The 15,806-nt window shown below is 40.2% G+C and overlaps 1 protein-coding gene across 3 annotated transcripts in view; it reads right to left on the bottom strand.

Moving 5' to 3' along the window:
• Positions 1–15,806, bottom strand: part of Frem1 (FRAS1 related extracellular matrix 1) — a 147,415-nt gene that overhangs the window by 80,706 nt on the left and 50,903 nt on the right. For all 3 annotated transcript variants that reach the window (XM_013516387.1, XM_013516389.1, XM_013516388.1), the window contains exons 11-15: positions 11,708–11,904; positions 10,965–11,055; positions 9,332–9,499; positions 5,498–5,706; positions 3,107–3,200 (exon numbers count right to left, since the gene is read on the bottom strand). In XM_013516387.1, coding sequence (XP_013371841.1) covers positions 3,107–3,200; positions 5,498–5,706; positions 9,332–9,499; positions 10,965–11,055; positions 11,708–11,904 — 759 coding nt within the window. The remainder of the gene's footprint in view (positions 1–3,106; positions 3,201–5,497; positions 5,707–9,331; positions 9,500–10,964; positions 11,056–11,707; positions 11,905–15,806) is intronic.

The following is a 15,806-nucleotide window of genomic DNA, read 5'->3' on the forward strand; positions in this document are numbered from 1 at the left end:
AAGAAAGAAAGAAAGAAAGAAAGAAAGAAAGAAAGAAAGAAAGAAAGAAAGAAAGAAAGAAAGAAAGAAAGAACCAAGATCTGAGGATCAGTGGAACAGGCTGGAAGATGCAGAAAAAACTCCAGACATACTGAGTCACTTTGTCTTTGACAAAGGTGCTAAACACTTTCACTGGAAGAAAGATAGCCTCTTTAATAAATAGTGCTTGAGGATCTGGCTCACCACATGCTGAAGATTAAAACTAGACACTTATCTTGCACTATGCACTAATGGATCAAAGATTCAAATATTAAAACAGAAACACTAAATCTTCTGGAAGTTGGAATAGTTAAAACTGTTGAAGACATAGGTATAGGCAAAGGCTTTATGAACAAAACCCCAGTTTTACAGGAAATAGCACAAAGAATCAACAACTAGGATATCATCTTACCAAAAAGCTTTTTGCACAGCAAAAGAAATCACCAACAGATTGTGATAACCCACAGAGTGGGAAAAAAATTATAGCCACATCTTCCTCAAAGGTCTACTATGTAGAATACATTAAAAACCTCAAAAAATATCAGACCCCCAAATTTAAAGTCCCAATCTAAAAATGGGTATCTGAAATAGATACTTTCCAAATTATGCAGTGGAAATGGCAAGAAAATACGTGAAAAAAAGTTCAAAATTTGGCATTCAAGAAATGCACATTAAAATAATGCTGAGATTCAATTTCACCCCAAAAAGAACAGCTATTATCAAGAAGTTAACCAATAACAAATTCTGGTGAGCTGTGGCAAAAGAGGAACACTTCTCCACTGTTGGTGGGAGTGCAGCCACCATGGAAATCAGTGTGGAGATTCTTCAAAAAACTAAAACTAGAGGTTCTGTTCAATCTAGCTATTCCTTTTAGTGGTATCTTTCTGAAAGAATTAAAAGCGTTAGAGAATGGCTATATAGGCACACCCATATTTATAGAAACATAGTTTGTAATAGCTAAATCTAGGAAACAGCCCAAATGCCCATCAATTGTGAATGTAGTTTTTCTATACAATGGATACTACTCTGCTGTAAAGAAGGATAAGCTTCAGACATTTCTAGCTAAATGGATGCACCTTGAGGCCATTCTCTTAAGTGAAATAAATCAGACATATATGTAAATACCACATTGTTTTTCTGGTTTGAGAAACTTAAAGTGCAAATAAGGACCAAAATATATAATAGATATTGTGAAATAAGAAAATGTTCAAATGGGAAGGGGAACGGGTGAGGGGGAGAGAGGGAAAGGAAGGAAGGGAAACAAGAAAAAATGATGAGAAAAAAGGAAAAAAATGGAAACAAAGCTTTTGTAAATAAGGAGAGGTTAAAGGGAGGGTTGGGGAATGGTAAAAAAGAATCAAATTTTATTATGTACAGGTACAAATTCCCTATGATGGATGAGGTCATTACGTATATCTAACATGTACCAATAAACTTAATTAATAAAAAAATAAAGGTATGTGAATATTATTAATGACTGTGTTAGTTTACTTTCTGTTGCTGAGACAAAATACCCAACATCCAAAGTCAGAGGAAGGAAAGGTTTATTCGGCTCAGTTTGTGGAGGTTTCAGTCCATAGTTGGCTGGCTCCAAGGCAGCAGGGCACAGCAAGGGCATCAAAGAAGAGAAAGAGTCCACAGCCAGCAGCCAGGTGAGATCACACTAGCCCTCTTTCTGTCCCTTATATTTTAGGCAGGCCACCCACCTTAGGCTGGGTGTAGCACTCACAGCCTTAATCCTAGCCAGAATTAGGACAAACTAATCAGTGGACTGATTTAGCAATCACGTTCCCTCGATCCCAGCACCAGACTCCTGATCCACCCCCCTCTGAAAATGCCCTCTCCCGCATGATGCACAAGGCTTTGGGGGAACATCTAGACACAAGCCATAGCAATGACCAACTATAAAATATACTGCAGACACAGTATTATCACTAATCATAACTTCATATCACAAAAACCTAGCTAATATTCAAAAAGAGACAGACTGTAGCATAATGTGAATAATTAGTGGTCCTTCATGGGACATAAGTTTTTCTGTAGCCCCTACTTGGTACTGTCAACACCTGCAAATCTTATGAGCTATGCTGATGGACCTTGATAGCCACTCTACAGAGAAATGGCAGAGTTCACAGAAGTCCTTTCAGCATGTACCAAAGCTGTAAGAACATATGTTTCTTTATTTGTCAAGGAGAAAAATGACCTCAAGTAGACTGTATGCCAGGGCTCCATGGTCCAGAAATTCACAAAAGAGCTGCATACACTTGCATACATGACTTCTTCCAAAAGCAATGAAAATCCCAGTGATACAGTACCAGGCTAATTTGCTGAACTGCTAAATAATAGCATTCATTTCTGAATGCTACAGTTCAAAAGTATTACACATAATTTAGACATGTGTTATGGCTTGTGTCTAAATGTCCCCCAAGGTCTCATGTAGTTATAGGCAGAGCTTTTCAGAGGTGGCTGCAGTTAGAGTATGTGGGGCTAGGGTCAGGGATGTGATGCTGGGGTTGATTCATGCTGCAATGCTAGGATTAGGGACACCCCAACCCTAAGAAGGGTAGCCTGGATAAAATGTAAGGAACAGAGAGAGGGCTGCTGTTGTTGCTTGCTGCCTTGCTATTTCACTGCCTTCTGCCTGTAATGAATGGTTTCTCCTCTGCAATGCCCCTCTGCCTTGAAGCCAGCCAATTATGGGCCAAAACCTCTACAAACTGAGCCAAATAAACCTCTCCTCCTCTAACTTTGGGTGCTGGGTATTTTGTCTCACCAGTGAGAAAAAAGTAACTAAGACAACACAGAACCTATTACTTTAAAAGCTAAGTATCTGGCTTTGAGGTCTAAATATCTATATCCTTAAATGGATTAGAGAGAGAGAGAGAGAGAGAGAGAGAGAGAGAGAGAGAGAGAATAATATGCCCATTTAACTGATATAATCTTGGTTTCTATTGCCTGGCTGAAGATATAAGCAGGAATCCTTTTGCTTTGGACTCTGTGTATTTCAAGTTATATTAGGGGCCCTGAGAAGTTTCCAAAACAGAAGCTTTATTTTTATATGACACAAGGAGGGAAACTTTCTACTCACCTCAACATGTAGAACAAATTCTGCCCAGTTTGTGCCATCTGTGACCTGTAAGCATATGTCATCCTGAAGAATTTCAGATCCATCATGTTGATACCTGTGGGCATAATATTTATAACCAATCTTTCAAGAACACTGCGAGAGTAAATTGAGATGATGCCTGACCCAAGAGCTACTCCATGGCTTTGGACATGTGTTCACTAAATTAATAAATTGATTAACTAATAAGAAAAAATAGCATAATCATGAAGTCACATATTTAACTACACAAATAAGCCTCAATGTAAAGCTGCTCCACTCTGGGTAAAAGTGCTGCATGTGTTGATGATTTGTCCCCAATCAAAAAGCAGCACGTCAAACATCCTGTGAGAATGGGAACCATTTTGCACAGCTCTGCCTGCTTAAAGACTGGCTAGCGTCAGAGAGACCCCAAAATACAGCAAAAGCAGGAAAAGTGGAAAAGCAAGAGCTGTGTGGATCTGATCAATCCCTCTCCCACTTTCAAAGCTGATCTTTCTACTCATGCTCTGTACCTACTCAGCGCTTCTCTAAACCTTGATCCATGAATGACGTACTGCCTCCCTTCTATCATTCCCCTCTTGCATGTGTTAGTGCTCTTCCTCTCAACCTAAGAGAGTCTTAAACCTCTCCCAGATTTAAAAATACCCTTCGCTGGTCTCACCTTGGCCCTATCTTCCTCTAATTCTCAGCCAAGTCTCTGGAAGGATTGTCTGACTCTAGGCTTTCCATGGACTGTAGTCCACTACAGAGATGCCCAGTACATTCTGAATAGCTATTGAGTTAATTGAGCCAAATTTTCAACAATCTGTTCCAGGTACTAAGAAATGGAAATAAGTCCTAGAAAGTAAAAATAAAAGTTGCATTAAATTCAGTACAGGATATTGAACATATAAGGTATTGATCAATGGGGAAAAAAATCAAGACTATTTTACTTGGGATTAGTCTTCACCAATAGGCTAAGTAAGAACTCAGGAATGGGACTCTGTCCCATTTGTGGGAACCCCAGTCTCCTCACACACAGCCCCCTATGCTCTGTTTGCTACGCTCCCTGCTGTTTTCATCAAAGGTAGACTGATGAGTGATGACCTGCTAACCCTATTTCACTACATTAATACCACTAAATGCTCAAGTGGAACTAAAAGTACATGTCCAAAGGCACGACTGCAGAATCAGGGAGATCTTCTTTCAAAACCTGACTCCTTCGTGTGGATAATGAGTGACCTTGGGAAACCCTGTGGACTTAGTTTTTAACTATGAGAATGGGATCCTCTGCATTGCCAGGTTTGATGACTGTGAAAAAATAAATAAAATTAATTGCAAATTAATCAGAGTGCTTGAACATGTCGTTCTAGCAAGTTTTGGTACTTTTTTCCCATCTAGCATTCCTGACTCCCTAGTAAGAGATGTCTGAACAGAATTCTCTGTCTTAATATGTAGCTAAGACCTGGAAGCTCAAGATGAAAAGGAAGGGGAAAAAAGGAAATTTTAGTAGAAATAGGTATGTGGTGAAAAGAGGTCAAGAAATGTGGAACTATAAGTCAAGAATGAAGCTAAACAGTCAGGATAAAACAGATGCTCTTGAGCATAAATCTTAATTCCTAGTCAATTACACCTAATGCTTCCTACTATATTTATTAAAAGGGTCAAGATTTCCATTTATAATTTGAGTTTATAAGTGAAAAATTAGACTGTCTTTCTACATGATCATTCTTTTTAGTAGTTTGTATTGTTTTTCAGAGATGTTTTACTAAATTTGTAGGAAAATGTCTTGCAGAACTGTATTAGATACAGGAAATTTAAAACCTTAAGGGAAGGAGAACTACATAGAACCATGAGGCAGAGATTTCTCCACCCCTCGCTCTTAGAAACCTGAGTACTACTCTATGGCCCACTTACCCAGACTACCTATCCTTCACCTACACACCCTTATCCCCACAGAACAAGATAACAGTTTGCCCTACTGATATTGATTGATAAAGCTCTATCCCAGAGTTTCCAGAGTTACGAAGTTGGCTCTCCTTAGACCTCAGAGTTCAATTATGTATATTAGCCTCACAGATTAGTTCAGTCTCTATTCATCTTGTTTGATTGTTACCCCTTGTGATATGCGAAGTTACAGCAAATTTAATGTTCATAGTAATTAAGTTTTGTTATTTAGGTATCCATAGAGCATCCCCACTAGCACAGCAAGCCAAAGGAAAAGCAACTGTGTAGAGGAAAAGAAAAACTTCATCATTTCTAATTTTTAATTCACTCTTGAAATTAGTAAATGGCATGTTGGTATCTCTGAAAGAACTGTACAAATGTCTTTTCCTTACCCTGCCTCATCATTGATCGAGAGATGTAAAGAAAAAAGCCATGAAATATTCTAACCTAACTTTTAAGGACTGGAGGTCTTCCCAAGAAAATGTATCCCCTGAGTTTAGAGGAAATCCATTTAGCTCCACCCTTCCATGTAGAGGCAGCCCCTGCAGGGAGAAGCGGATGTCATCCAGCAGGGTATCCATGTCGGAAACCAGAACGTGCTCTGGGCTGATGACTCCGTGATCTCCTTCAGTCACTCTCAGGTGGTTGGTGAGTACCTAGAGAGCAGGAAGGAAAGATTCAAAGACTTGCCCTTGAGGAATCCTGAACACAGAGCTCATTAATCACTATAAACCTTTCAATACCATCTCCCTACAGCAAATAATTTTCCAAGTGTGTGGTAAAGAGAGAAGTTCATAGCTACACAACTTGGCCAAAACATTCTTACTAAATATCTCCAATTCTGAGCATTACTGTATGCAAATAAACAAGGCAAGTTCATAAATGTGAAAGATTCGACATTTCATTTATCTCAGAACCTGTACAGTAAGCACAGCCATCAAATTGGTTACTATCTGCAGTGCTAAACCAAAGGGATAAGAACCTTTATCATCTTGTCTGTTCCCTTCGCTGTTTAACACAATATACTTTAACCTACACTGTAAACAGAACTATCCCATATTCTCCTGAAAAAAGGACTGCCCTAAATATTCTTAAAGACTGAGGAAGTTAATGAGAGTTTCAATTGTGGTGTTTGAGAGATGGAACTAGAAAAGGGAAACTGAAGATTAGAAATTGAAGACTAAACAGGAAATAAATTTAGTCAACACTAGACTTAAAACCACAAGGACAATAATAGGAAAATCTAGTATCCAGCTCATAATTCCTTTGCAAGTCAAAAGCAAATTAAAGTGCTTTGGACTGTTTTATCACCACACTGGAAGTGGGCACTAAGTGTTCCATGATCGAATAAATCTGAGACACAGTTGTGTACAACATCCTCATCTTGGAGATTTATATGGCACATACACATATACTAGGCTGTGAGACTTTTCATAGGACAGTCTGTTAATTTTGCGTGCATTTGCCCAAATCGGTACAACTACACAGAAGTCAAAGCAAGCAGGCACCAAATCACAAGCCCCAAGCGTCTCCCAGATGGCTGGGGTGAGCACCCTGCCCTTGTGAGGACACCATGCTCTTCTCCTGCAACACACCGGCTCTCCTCAGTGCAACTGCCACTCCCAGAAAGGAGAATGCACCTGGGGGAGGAGTTGGTAAAAGGCAGCAAGGAGGCAGGAGCGATACCTCCTGGGCAGAGGAAAAGGGAGGGAGCAAGTGGAAGCTGCAGCCTCCAGTCAGGAGTCTACTGTTTCCTCCCGCGCACAGGGCAGAGTGGAGTAGAGCTTCAGCCCACCGCTGCATGTCCCATGGGCAGCCCCTGTGACACGGAAGTGAGGAGGATGCGGGAGAACGCAATTCTGAGCCTCCTGCCTTCTATTCTTTAATAAAGGATCGCCAAAAAGGGAAAACAGAAAGGATAGACTGCGCTCCCTACAGTCACCCCTACCTCTTCTCGTCTCCTCTTTTTTTTTTTTTTTTTTTTTTTTTTTTTTTTTGTCTTTTTGAGACAGGGTCTCGCTATGCAGTTCAAGCTGGCCTTGAGCTCACTTTGTAGCCCAGGCTGGTCTTGATCTCGCAACGATCCTCCTGCCTCTGCCTCCAGAATGCTGGGATTACAGGCATGCACCACCACACCTACACCTGGCCCTCTCATCTCCTCTTTCACTGTAGCGGGGAGCAAAAAAGACCCAGAGCCTTTCCTCAGAGAGGAGTACGGACCAAATCCACATTTACCATCGTTTTCCTGAGTGACACCAAATTAGTGCCTCAAGATGTGACAAAATATTCTTACTACATTTGATGATATTTAAACACCACTTTTAGAGCAAGTTTCAAACAACAGACAAGATAAAGCTCATTACCCCCCAGTTACTAATCATTAACTCCTCAGCCCCAGGCCTCAGTTCCACAGGACTTCAGGAGAGCACGCCTGAACAATACCCACTGGTGACTACCTCTCAGCCTCCCTCTCTGTGGGTATTTCACACCATGGAACCACTCCTGTGGCCGGTTTCACCGAAGCTACTAATTTAATTTTATTTCTAGCAGTTTTGGTTCTTTGCAGTATTGTTTCATTTGCCTCTGCACTCTAAATAATAGAGAGAAGCCATCACGCTATTTTAGCCCCAAGTCGTCTCAACTATTCTACCTGCCTTCAAGTGAAGATAACTCTTCCCTTCACCCTTTATCCTTTCCTCCCTAAAGCATCCTTCTCTAGCAAGAGGTGTGGACTCCTTTGGATAAAATGTTTCTCCACAGTTGTTCTGGAGAGAGCTTTGGCTTCTTTAGATGCTAAGCCATTTCATGGTCCAAATCTCATACAGAGAGAAGGATGGTCTGACTAAAATCTAATCTGGCTAACTCCAGAAATATCTTAGTCCATTTCACCACAGGGAATACAACCTATCCTCTACCAGGAACAGTGTCAGTGAATGGAACTGATTTAGAATCCTTGGTGTGAGCTCTTTGGTGTATCTTCTACCAGGGTTTACAAGCTCACCAGTGTGAGAGGTCAGTGGGTGATAAAACGGAGTGGGGTGAGCTGGCGGGAACTTTGGTGGCCCAACAGCCCCCACCTCACAGCTTCATGGGCTACACAGACTCAATGTTGCTAGGATTCCCACTTCTTTAAGACAACCCAAAGTCAGACTTGATAGGAAATCTCTTCAAGCTTAAACAATGGAAATTTGTTATTTTACATTAGTGTTTAAACCAATCAGACCACTGTGCATGTTGAGCAAACCCCTGGGGCCCTCAGCTAAGCTCTCTAATCTTAGGCAGGTATAAGGATGGTGAAAATGACCAGGAAAGAGAACTGGAGGGCTGACTATTTTTCAGGTAGGTGCCTAGAGAAAGTGACCTTGTTTCTTAGGATGAAGGCTCAGGTAGGCTCTAGGCCTGTTTGGCTCATAATGAGTGGGGACTTTTCGTGTGTCTTTACACTTCTGAGGGGGAAATGAACCCACTAACAGCTGACTAATAAAGTGTAGCACCTCTGCAAGGGCAGGAGGGACAGTGTACCGAACTGTCAGTGTGAGTGTCAGCCTCAGGAAGAAGATACACCAGCTAGCACACATTCTCTTCACAGTTTGGTTCTAACAAAAGACTCAAGTCCTTTAAGATTTACATAAACAGTGGGCAGTAGGACAGAGGAGGGCAAAAGCGCCATCTTAATTCATTTGGAAATTAAAGGGCTGCTTTGGATTACATGGTAGCGTGGTTGGAGAACAAATAAGCCCTTCTGGTTGCTAAGAGACCTCTAATTTAATCCTCTTCCTCTGAGCAACATGTGAAACTCGGCAGAAAAAAAGGAAATGAAAGAGATTTTGATAAAGCTTTGAAAACAATGCCAAATTCACAAACTGGAAAATTCTACTTTCAGCCAGAAGTCCTACAGGAGGTGAAGGCGTCCCTCCCCTCAATTTTTTTCCCCATACAGTGTCACGCCTGACAGGTGAGGCCTTCACCAGGAGGCACAGCAGGAAGCCACAGAAGAACAAAGCTCTGTGGTCTCCACGGTCCTTCCTGAGAAACAAAACCACTCTCTGCCCCCAAGTTCCTCAAGCAACACCTCCTCCCCTCGCTTTCAAATCCTTTGTTCTACCCTCACTTCCTGCTCATTCCACAGGAGGGAATACACAGCCACGGTTGCTTGTATAGGGCTTTCACAGGTGTCTCTCTCCCCTCCACACCTTTAACACACACTAGCTGGAAAATTTAAAAAGTGAGCCCTTTCTCCTTTCTCTTCTTGTCATCCTCCATGTCGAAAACTGTACATACCTTGGGAACCTGATTGTCCACTGGGAGAATCGTAATGTTAAAACAGATTCCATGCAAAGTGCCACCATGTTGGTTACTGATGGAAAATGTGAACTGGGCCTGCCGAGGATAGGGGCCTATATCTTCCATGGGCGGCATATAGGCCACTTTCAAATAGTTCACAGCATGCTGCAAAGCAGATCAAGATGGACATGTGAGTGTTGATTTGCAAGGATCAGAAACTTTCAGAGACCAAGGTTCAAGAGAACCGTCATGTTAACTGATAATAAACTCTAAATGCCACCATCATCAATTTAAAGATTTCCAAAGATCTATTTTATGAATCACATGTTCTACCTATAAGGAGGAAAAAGGATAAAAGAAATTAAGTAAATATGTCACCAGGCACAGAGGCATACACCTGTAATCCTAGTACTCTGGGAAGCTGAGGCAGGAGATTCCAAGTTCTGGCCCAGCTTAAGCAACCTAGCAACTTAATGAGATCCTGTCTTAAAATAAAGCATTTAAAAAGTGCTCAGGATAGAGTTCAGTACAAAATCCCTGGGTTGAATCCTCAGTATTGCAGAGAGAAAAGAAAGTAAACATGTGAAGTGCTTGAAGACAGCCCACTCTGTAAAGACAGGAGACTTGTGTTTCAACCCCGTTCCACCGCAGAACAGCTGTGTGATGTTGGTCAACCTGCTTAAACCTGTTAGGCCTCTGCTTGCAAAGTGAATAAGGTAATAGTAGTTATCACTTGGGACTGACATACTGATTTACAATCTCTAACTATGGAGAATTTGTGCATAACTAGCCCCAAACCACAGCCTACACACTCATCATCCTTACTGCGACTCCTATGTAGTCAGCAAGGTGGAATCCACTGAAGTAGGCACAGTGAAGGGTTTTGGAAAGTAGTAAATGTGGCAAAAGTGTCCACCAGAAAAAGATACGCTGAAGTCCTAACCCTTAGTATCGAAGAATGTCACGTCATTTAAAAATAGGGTCATTACAAATTGAAGGTGAGGTCATGCTGGGGTAGGAGAGGCCCGTAACCCAACATGTGTTTAGTGTCCTTATAACAGGAGGAGAGAGGCACACGGGGAAAAGACCGCCACCTGACAACAGAGCTGTGTTACTCCTGTGTGTGCACAAGCCGAGGAACGCCAAAGGTTGCTGGAAAGCCCCCAGCAGCGAAAAAGAAGCACAGGAGTTTCCTTACAGGGTTTCAGAAGGAGCACAACCCTGGGATACTATGATGGCAGACTTCCAACTTCCAGAACTATGAGAAAATAAGTCTCACACGGTGGTACTTTGTTATGTCAAACCCAGGAAATACTGTAGATCACCGAATGAACTGAATTTACTGGAATAAAAACATAAACACAGAGGCTCCAAATGAGAGTCGTGCTGCTGGTAAAACAATGCAAAAAGCCGTACTGAATTGCAATAAGATTTTGACATTTTATCCAACTTGATAGAAACACTTTCAAATAGATGCCTCATGCTTATGGGAAATGTGCAACGAGAAAAAATAAAGATATCAAGCATTTCTGGCAGATATCAACAGCCAATATTATCAGGAAAATACTAGCCCTAGCTTCTCAGAGGATATTTACCCCATGTTTGTCAATATTTTCACAAACCATCGTACCTGAGTAAATGACTTCAGTCCCAAGGCTGCAGGGTTTTTAGTTAGCTTTGGTATGCTGTCCACCATGAATAGCCTCCCAGCATCCAAATGTCTAAAGAGAAATACAGGAGAATGCATCAGCTAATTTGCTAGCTAGGAAAAATTAAACTGAATAGCCCCTAACCAAAATTGCAATGACTAAAAGACCTCATCATGAGAAGAAATTATATGTTCCATCCTTAAGTTCTATTTTTATGCTGAAGGCTTCTAGTATTGCTCAGCATCATCAATCCCGTCCTCATCATGACAGCAAAAAGTATGCCCCAAATTTCTGTCATCATGGAAGGGAATCATAATCTTAAAAATGTTTCCTTGCTATTCTGTACATGAGACTAGTCTGAGGTAGAGTCACTCCACTTCTCTGGAATAAGATCATACAATATGGCCATTTTGTGGTCCGTGATATCTAAAAATAATATTGTGAAGACTGCAGTAAATTTTACTAAAAATAAATATAAGCATTCTCTTTCAAAAATAGGAATTGAAACTGTTTTTAGTCTACCTGTGTTGAAAACATTACAAGCTGCAGATTATTCATTAATACAATTTTTGAAAGGTGGTATGAGAAAATCTGAGATGAAACAAATGCTGGATTCGTATAATCTCTTGTCTGGCCACTGAAGCAATCGAATTATAGTGCTATTGACACATGTGACCCTCCAGCTGTAGAACTAATGGACTGTAAGATGACTTCTCAGAGATACCTGTGCCTGAAGGAGAAAAATGGAGGAGTTGTTATTGTGTACAGCAGCTCCCCGTCATGTGATTCTGGGTCTAGGAAATGTAGATGTTTCTTAGTTATGTAGGCCGCCTCTGTTTCCTTGACAACCAAATGCCGAGAAACTCCAGGAGTCTCCTGCGGAAGCTGGTCATCCACAGGAGCGACTTGAATCATCACTACCTGGAATAAAAATATCTGCATTATTCATTTCCAATACCAAGAGAACACCAGAGAAAGCCTTACAGGCACCCCACTATCATTAACGTAATTTTCAAAACCTGTCATTTATAATATACTTCTGTCAAATGATTCAGCAACTATTAAGAGTATTACTCAAAACTGGAACAACCTTCACACACTGGGTTTTAAGAAATGTAAGAATATAATTTTAAGAACATAATTATTCTCATATTCTTATATAATATATATTCTTATATTCTTAAGAATATATAATATATGTAATTATTGTTATATTCTTCAGAATATAATTATTCTGATTTTAAGAATATGACTATCACAATCATAGTTAAGCCAGTCAGTAGTGAGGAAACAAAATACACAGTGTGTTCCTGGTTTTATTTTTCCAGGCTCCCTCTCTCCAACAGCAGTGCTTCGATATTTCCCTCTGTTCCATCATCGATCCTAGACACCTTGACATGACTCCGGTTCCTCCTTCTCTACTCACACATGACCATCACCAAGTTTCTACTGTAAAATCTCCCTCACAGAGACGGTGTCACTCTTTGGTGTCATTCCTGCTGCTCCTGGTCTGGCTGTCCTACCCCCTTACACAACCACAACAGGCTCCTATTAACTCTAACTCCAATTGCTAGTGTTACCTATAAATCAGGTAACTCACCTCCTCAACAATCTTAACCACCCAAGCAGTATAGACTTACTCCAGCTCCTTTGTATGGCATCCAAGATCCTTCAGAGTTGAGACATACTCTGTGTCAACTTTATTTTTTTACTATATTCCAACATGAACCCAACACTCTAGTTGTGCATCGTGTTGTGGGCCTCAGGGATGCCCCCATGCTTTCTGTCATGTTGTTTGTTCAACCTAGAATGTTCTTCTCTTGCTTTCTCTAAAGGTTTTTCTCTTGCTTAGAGGCTCTTCTTGAAATATTGTCCAGTTACTCAGAACTGTTTCTGAATTTTGCTTCTCCCTTGCTGTAGTTTGAATATTTGTCAAGATTCATGTTGAAACTTAATCCTCAATGCAAAGTATTAAGTAGTGGGACTTTCAAAAGGCAGTGAGTGCCTTATAAAAGGGCTTGGGTGGGGGTGGGCTTCTCCTTATATCCTTCACAGTGCTAACCCCTTCCAGAGGGTACAGCAACAAGGGCCACCTTGGAAGTAGAGAGCACTCCTCACCAGACACCAAGACCGCTGGTGCCTTGATTCTGGACATTCCTATCTCCAGAACTGTGAGAAAAAGTGTCTCTTAGTTATAAATTACCCACCCTCGGGTATTACGCTAGAACAGTATGAATAGACTAAGACATCTCTTGAATAATATCCCTATTTCATCATCTTGCCTTACCTATTAGTTTACATGTCAATCTTTCTCATAGACTGAAAGTTTCATGAGGACAGGATCATAGTAAAGTATAAGACACAGGGAATTGGAGAACAAACAGTTAAAACCTGGGAGTGTACCATTTATGTACTAGCAACTGTTTGACATTGAACAAGTTGCTCAACTTTTTGGTGTCAATTTTCTTATTTGCAAGTTAAGCATAATATTAGCAAACTCAAGTCTACAAAAAATCAAATCTTACTGTGTAGGTAAAATGTCTGGGACTTCCTCACTGTTGCTGACTAAATGAGCCAACAGGCCTTGTGTGTGATCTTAAGCAGATTTGGATCACACTCCATTATAAGGAGGATCCGCAAAACAGCCTTTATCATTACATTATTTCTTTAGAGTAATTCATAACTGATTTACAAGGGAGCTATTACTCCGGCTCCCTGGAAGTGGCATATTGTGTGGCATCGTGAGTCCTTACACAGTCTGTCACGTGAAAGAATTCCTATGCTGGTTGTGATTTATTTTGCTGTTGTCACCAAAGCACACATCATAATGACAATTTGGTCTACAATAGTGTTCATAACACCCCCTTGAAAATGAAGAGAATTCCTTTCTAAATTGACATACAAAACAGAAACTAAGACTAAGCCTTTGCTATGATATTAAAAAAATTAGGCCTGAGATAGTGGTGTATGCCTGTGATCCCAGTACTGGGAGGCTAAGGCAAGAGGATCACTGTGAGTTCAAGGCCAGCTTGGGCTACAAAATGAGTTCAAGGTCAACCTGAACTGTATGGTGAAATCCTGTCTCAAAACAGAAAATTAAACATGAGCTCACCGACCTATAAGCTCTGCTGACTCGGGGAAATGATTTCATACTTCTGGGACTCAGAATTTTTTCCTTTTTTGTACACTGGGCATAACAATAGTGGCTATGATAATGAAAATTATAATACTGTCATGGCAAAACAAGATAGATAGTAGTAAAGTGAGTATCCAGTACTTAGTAGGTGCTCAGTAAATTAAATCCTTGTCTTTATCCTTTCATTACTTTTAGAAAAGCATGCTTATGAGTCTTTATGAAGCATTTCAATAATTAAAAATTATAGCTAGTTATCAAATATAAAGGCACACAATAACAGTCATTTTTCTAGTCTCTGGGAATCTGTGCCATGGTTTTTCTCCCCAATTGTAGTATTTTGCTAATCTACCAAGTTCAGAAATTCTCCCTGGGACCTTCCAACCATAGTGTGGATCAGTGAGTCTCTCTTTAATTGAAAAACTGGATTTAATAAGGAAACAATAGTTATTGTACCTTCAAAGAGACCATTTACCATGCTAATTTATTCTCTAATGTGTTCTTTATGGAAAAAGAATACACAAGCATGCTTTTTTATACCCCTGTTGTAATTCTTGGTGGGCACATTTTTGAACATGTTTTATGATTGCCTTAGTTGATGTGACTTTACATATTTATGCATGTTCAAACAATTATTTTGTCTATGTCTGTAGATGACAAAAATCCTACTTTAACAAACTCCACGGAGAAATAAAGCATTCTCATTGTACTGAAACCAGATTATAACAAAGACATTATTAAACCTACCTTCCCAGGCAAAGAGTGAAAGACTAGGGCTGGAGCAATCCCTAGGCTCTTCCTTCTATGGCTTCCCTCAAGGACTTCCAATCTACTTATAGCTCTAAACATACACAGACACACTTGCAAAGAATCAGAGTATAAAGTGAGAAATCAGTCTACAAAATGATACTCCAACCTTGACCCTCAGACTCAGGCTTCAATATGATACTCCACCAGCTGGGATATGACTCTCTCAGAGACCTGAATTCTTTGTCCTTTCCCTGCCCTGAGCTCTGATTCCTGCCTGCTCTTTATTTTCCTTTTTCCTTTGAAAATATCCACTATTTTTTTTATCCACAGGAACTACTTCCAATGTCAGTTTTTCCCATGGTACTAGGTATAGTAGTTTAAAATAGTAAACTAAATGTACTTTGGACAGGACAACTTTAAAACCTGGTAAGATATAAACATATAGATGTCAGATACCTTGGTAGGTTCATACACAAATCTGAACTGAAAAATACAGTCATCCCTTGGTATCCGTAGGAATAAGTTCTAGGACTTGTCATGGATATTTAATCTAGTGTTGCTTAAGTCCCTTACACAAAGTAGTAGTGCACAAGGTAGTATAATACTTGCATATAATCTATATGCATCTTCTTGCATACTTTAAATCATCTCTAGATTGTTTATAATATCTCATACAATGTAAATACTATATATATAGTGGTCATACAATACTGTTTCAGAAATAATGATAAAAATAGTCTATACAGGTTCAGTTCTAATAATCTCTATCTTCTGTTGGCTGAATTCATAGATGTGCAACCTACAGATATATGAGACTGACTGTATTTAGAATCCAGAGGGGTACATGGCACAAGAATCTCTCTCTCTCTCTCTCTCTCTCTCTCTCTCTCTCTCTCTCTCTCTCTCTCTGTCTGTTTCTCTCTCTATCTCTCCTCCATTA

Source organism: Chinchilla lanigera, unplaced genomic scaffold, assembly GCF_000276665.1.
Source record: "Chinchilla lanigera isolate Chin_1 unplaced genomic scaffold, ChiLan1.0 scaffold00033, whole genome shotgun sequence".
Lineage (NCBI taxonomy): Eukaryota > Metazoa > Chordata > Mammalia > Rodentia > Chinchillidae > Chinchilla > Chinchilla lanigera.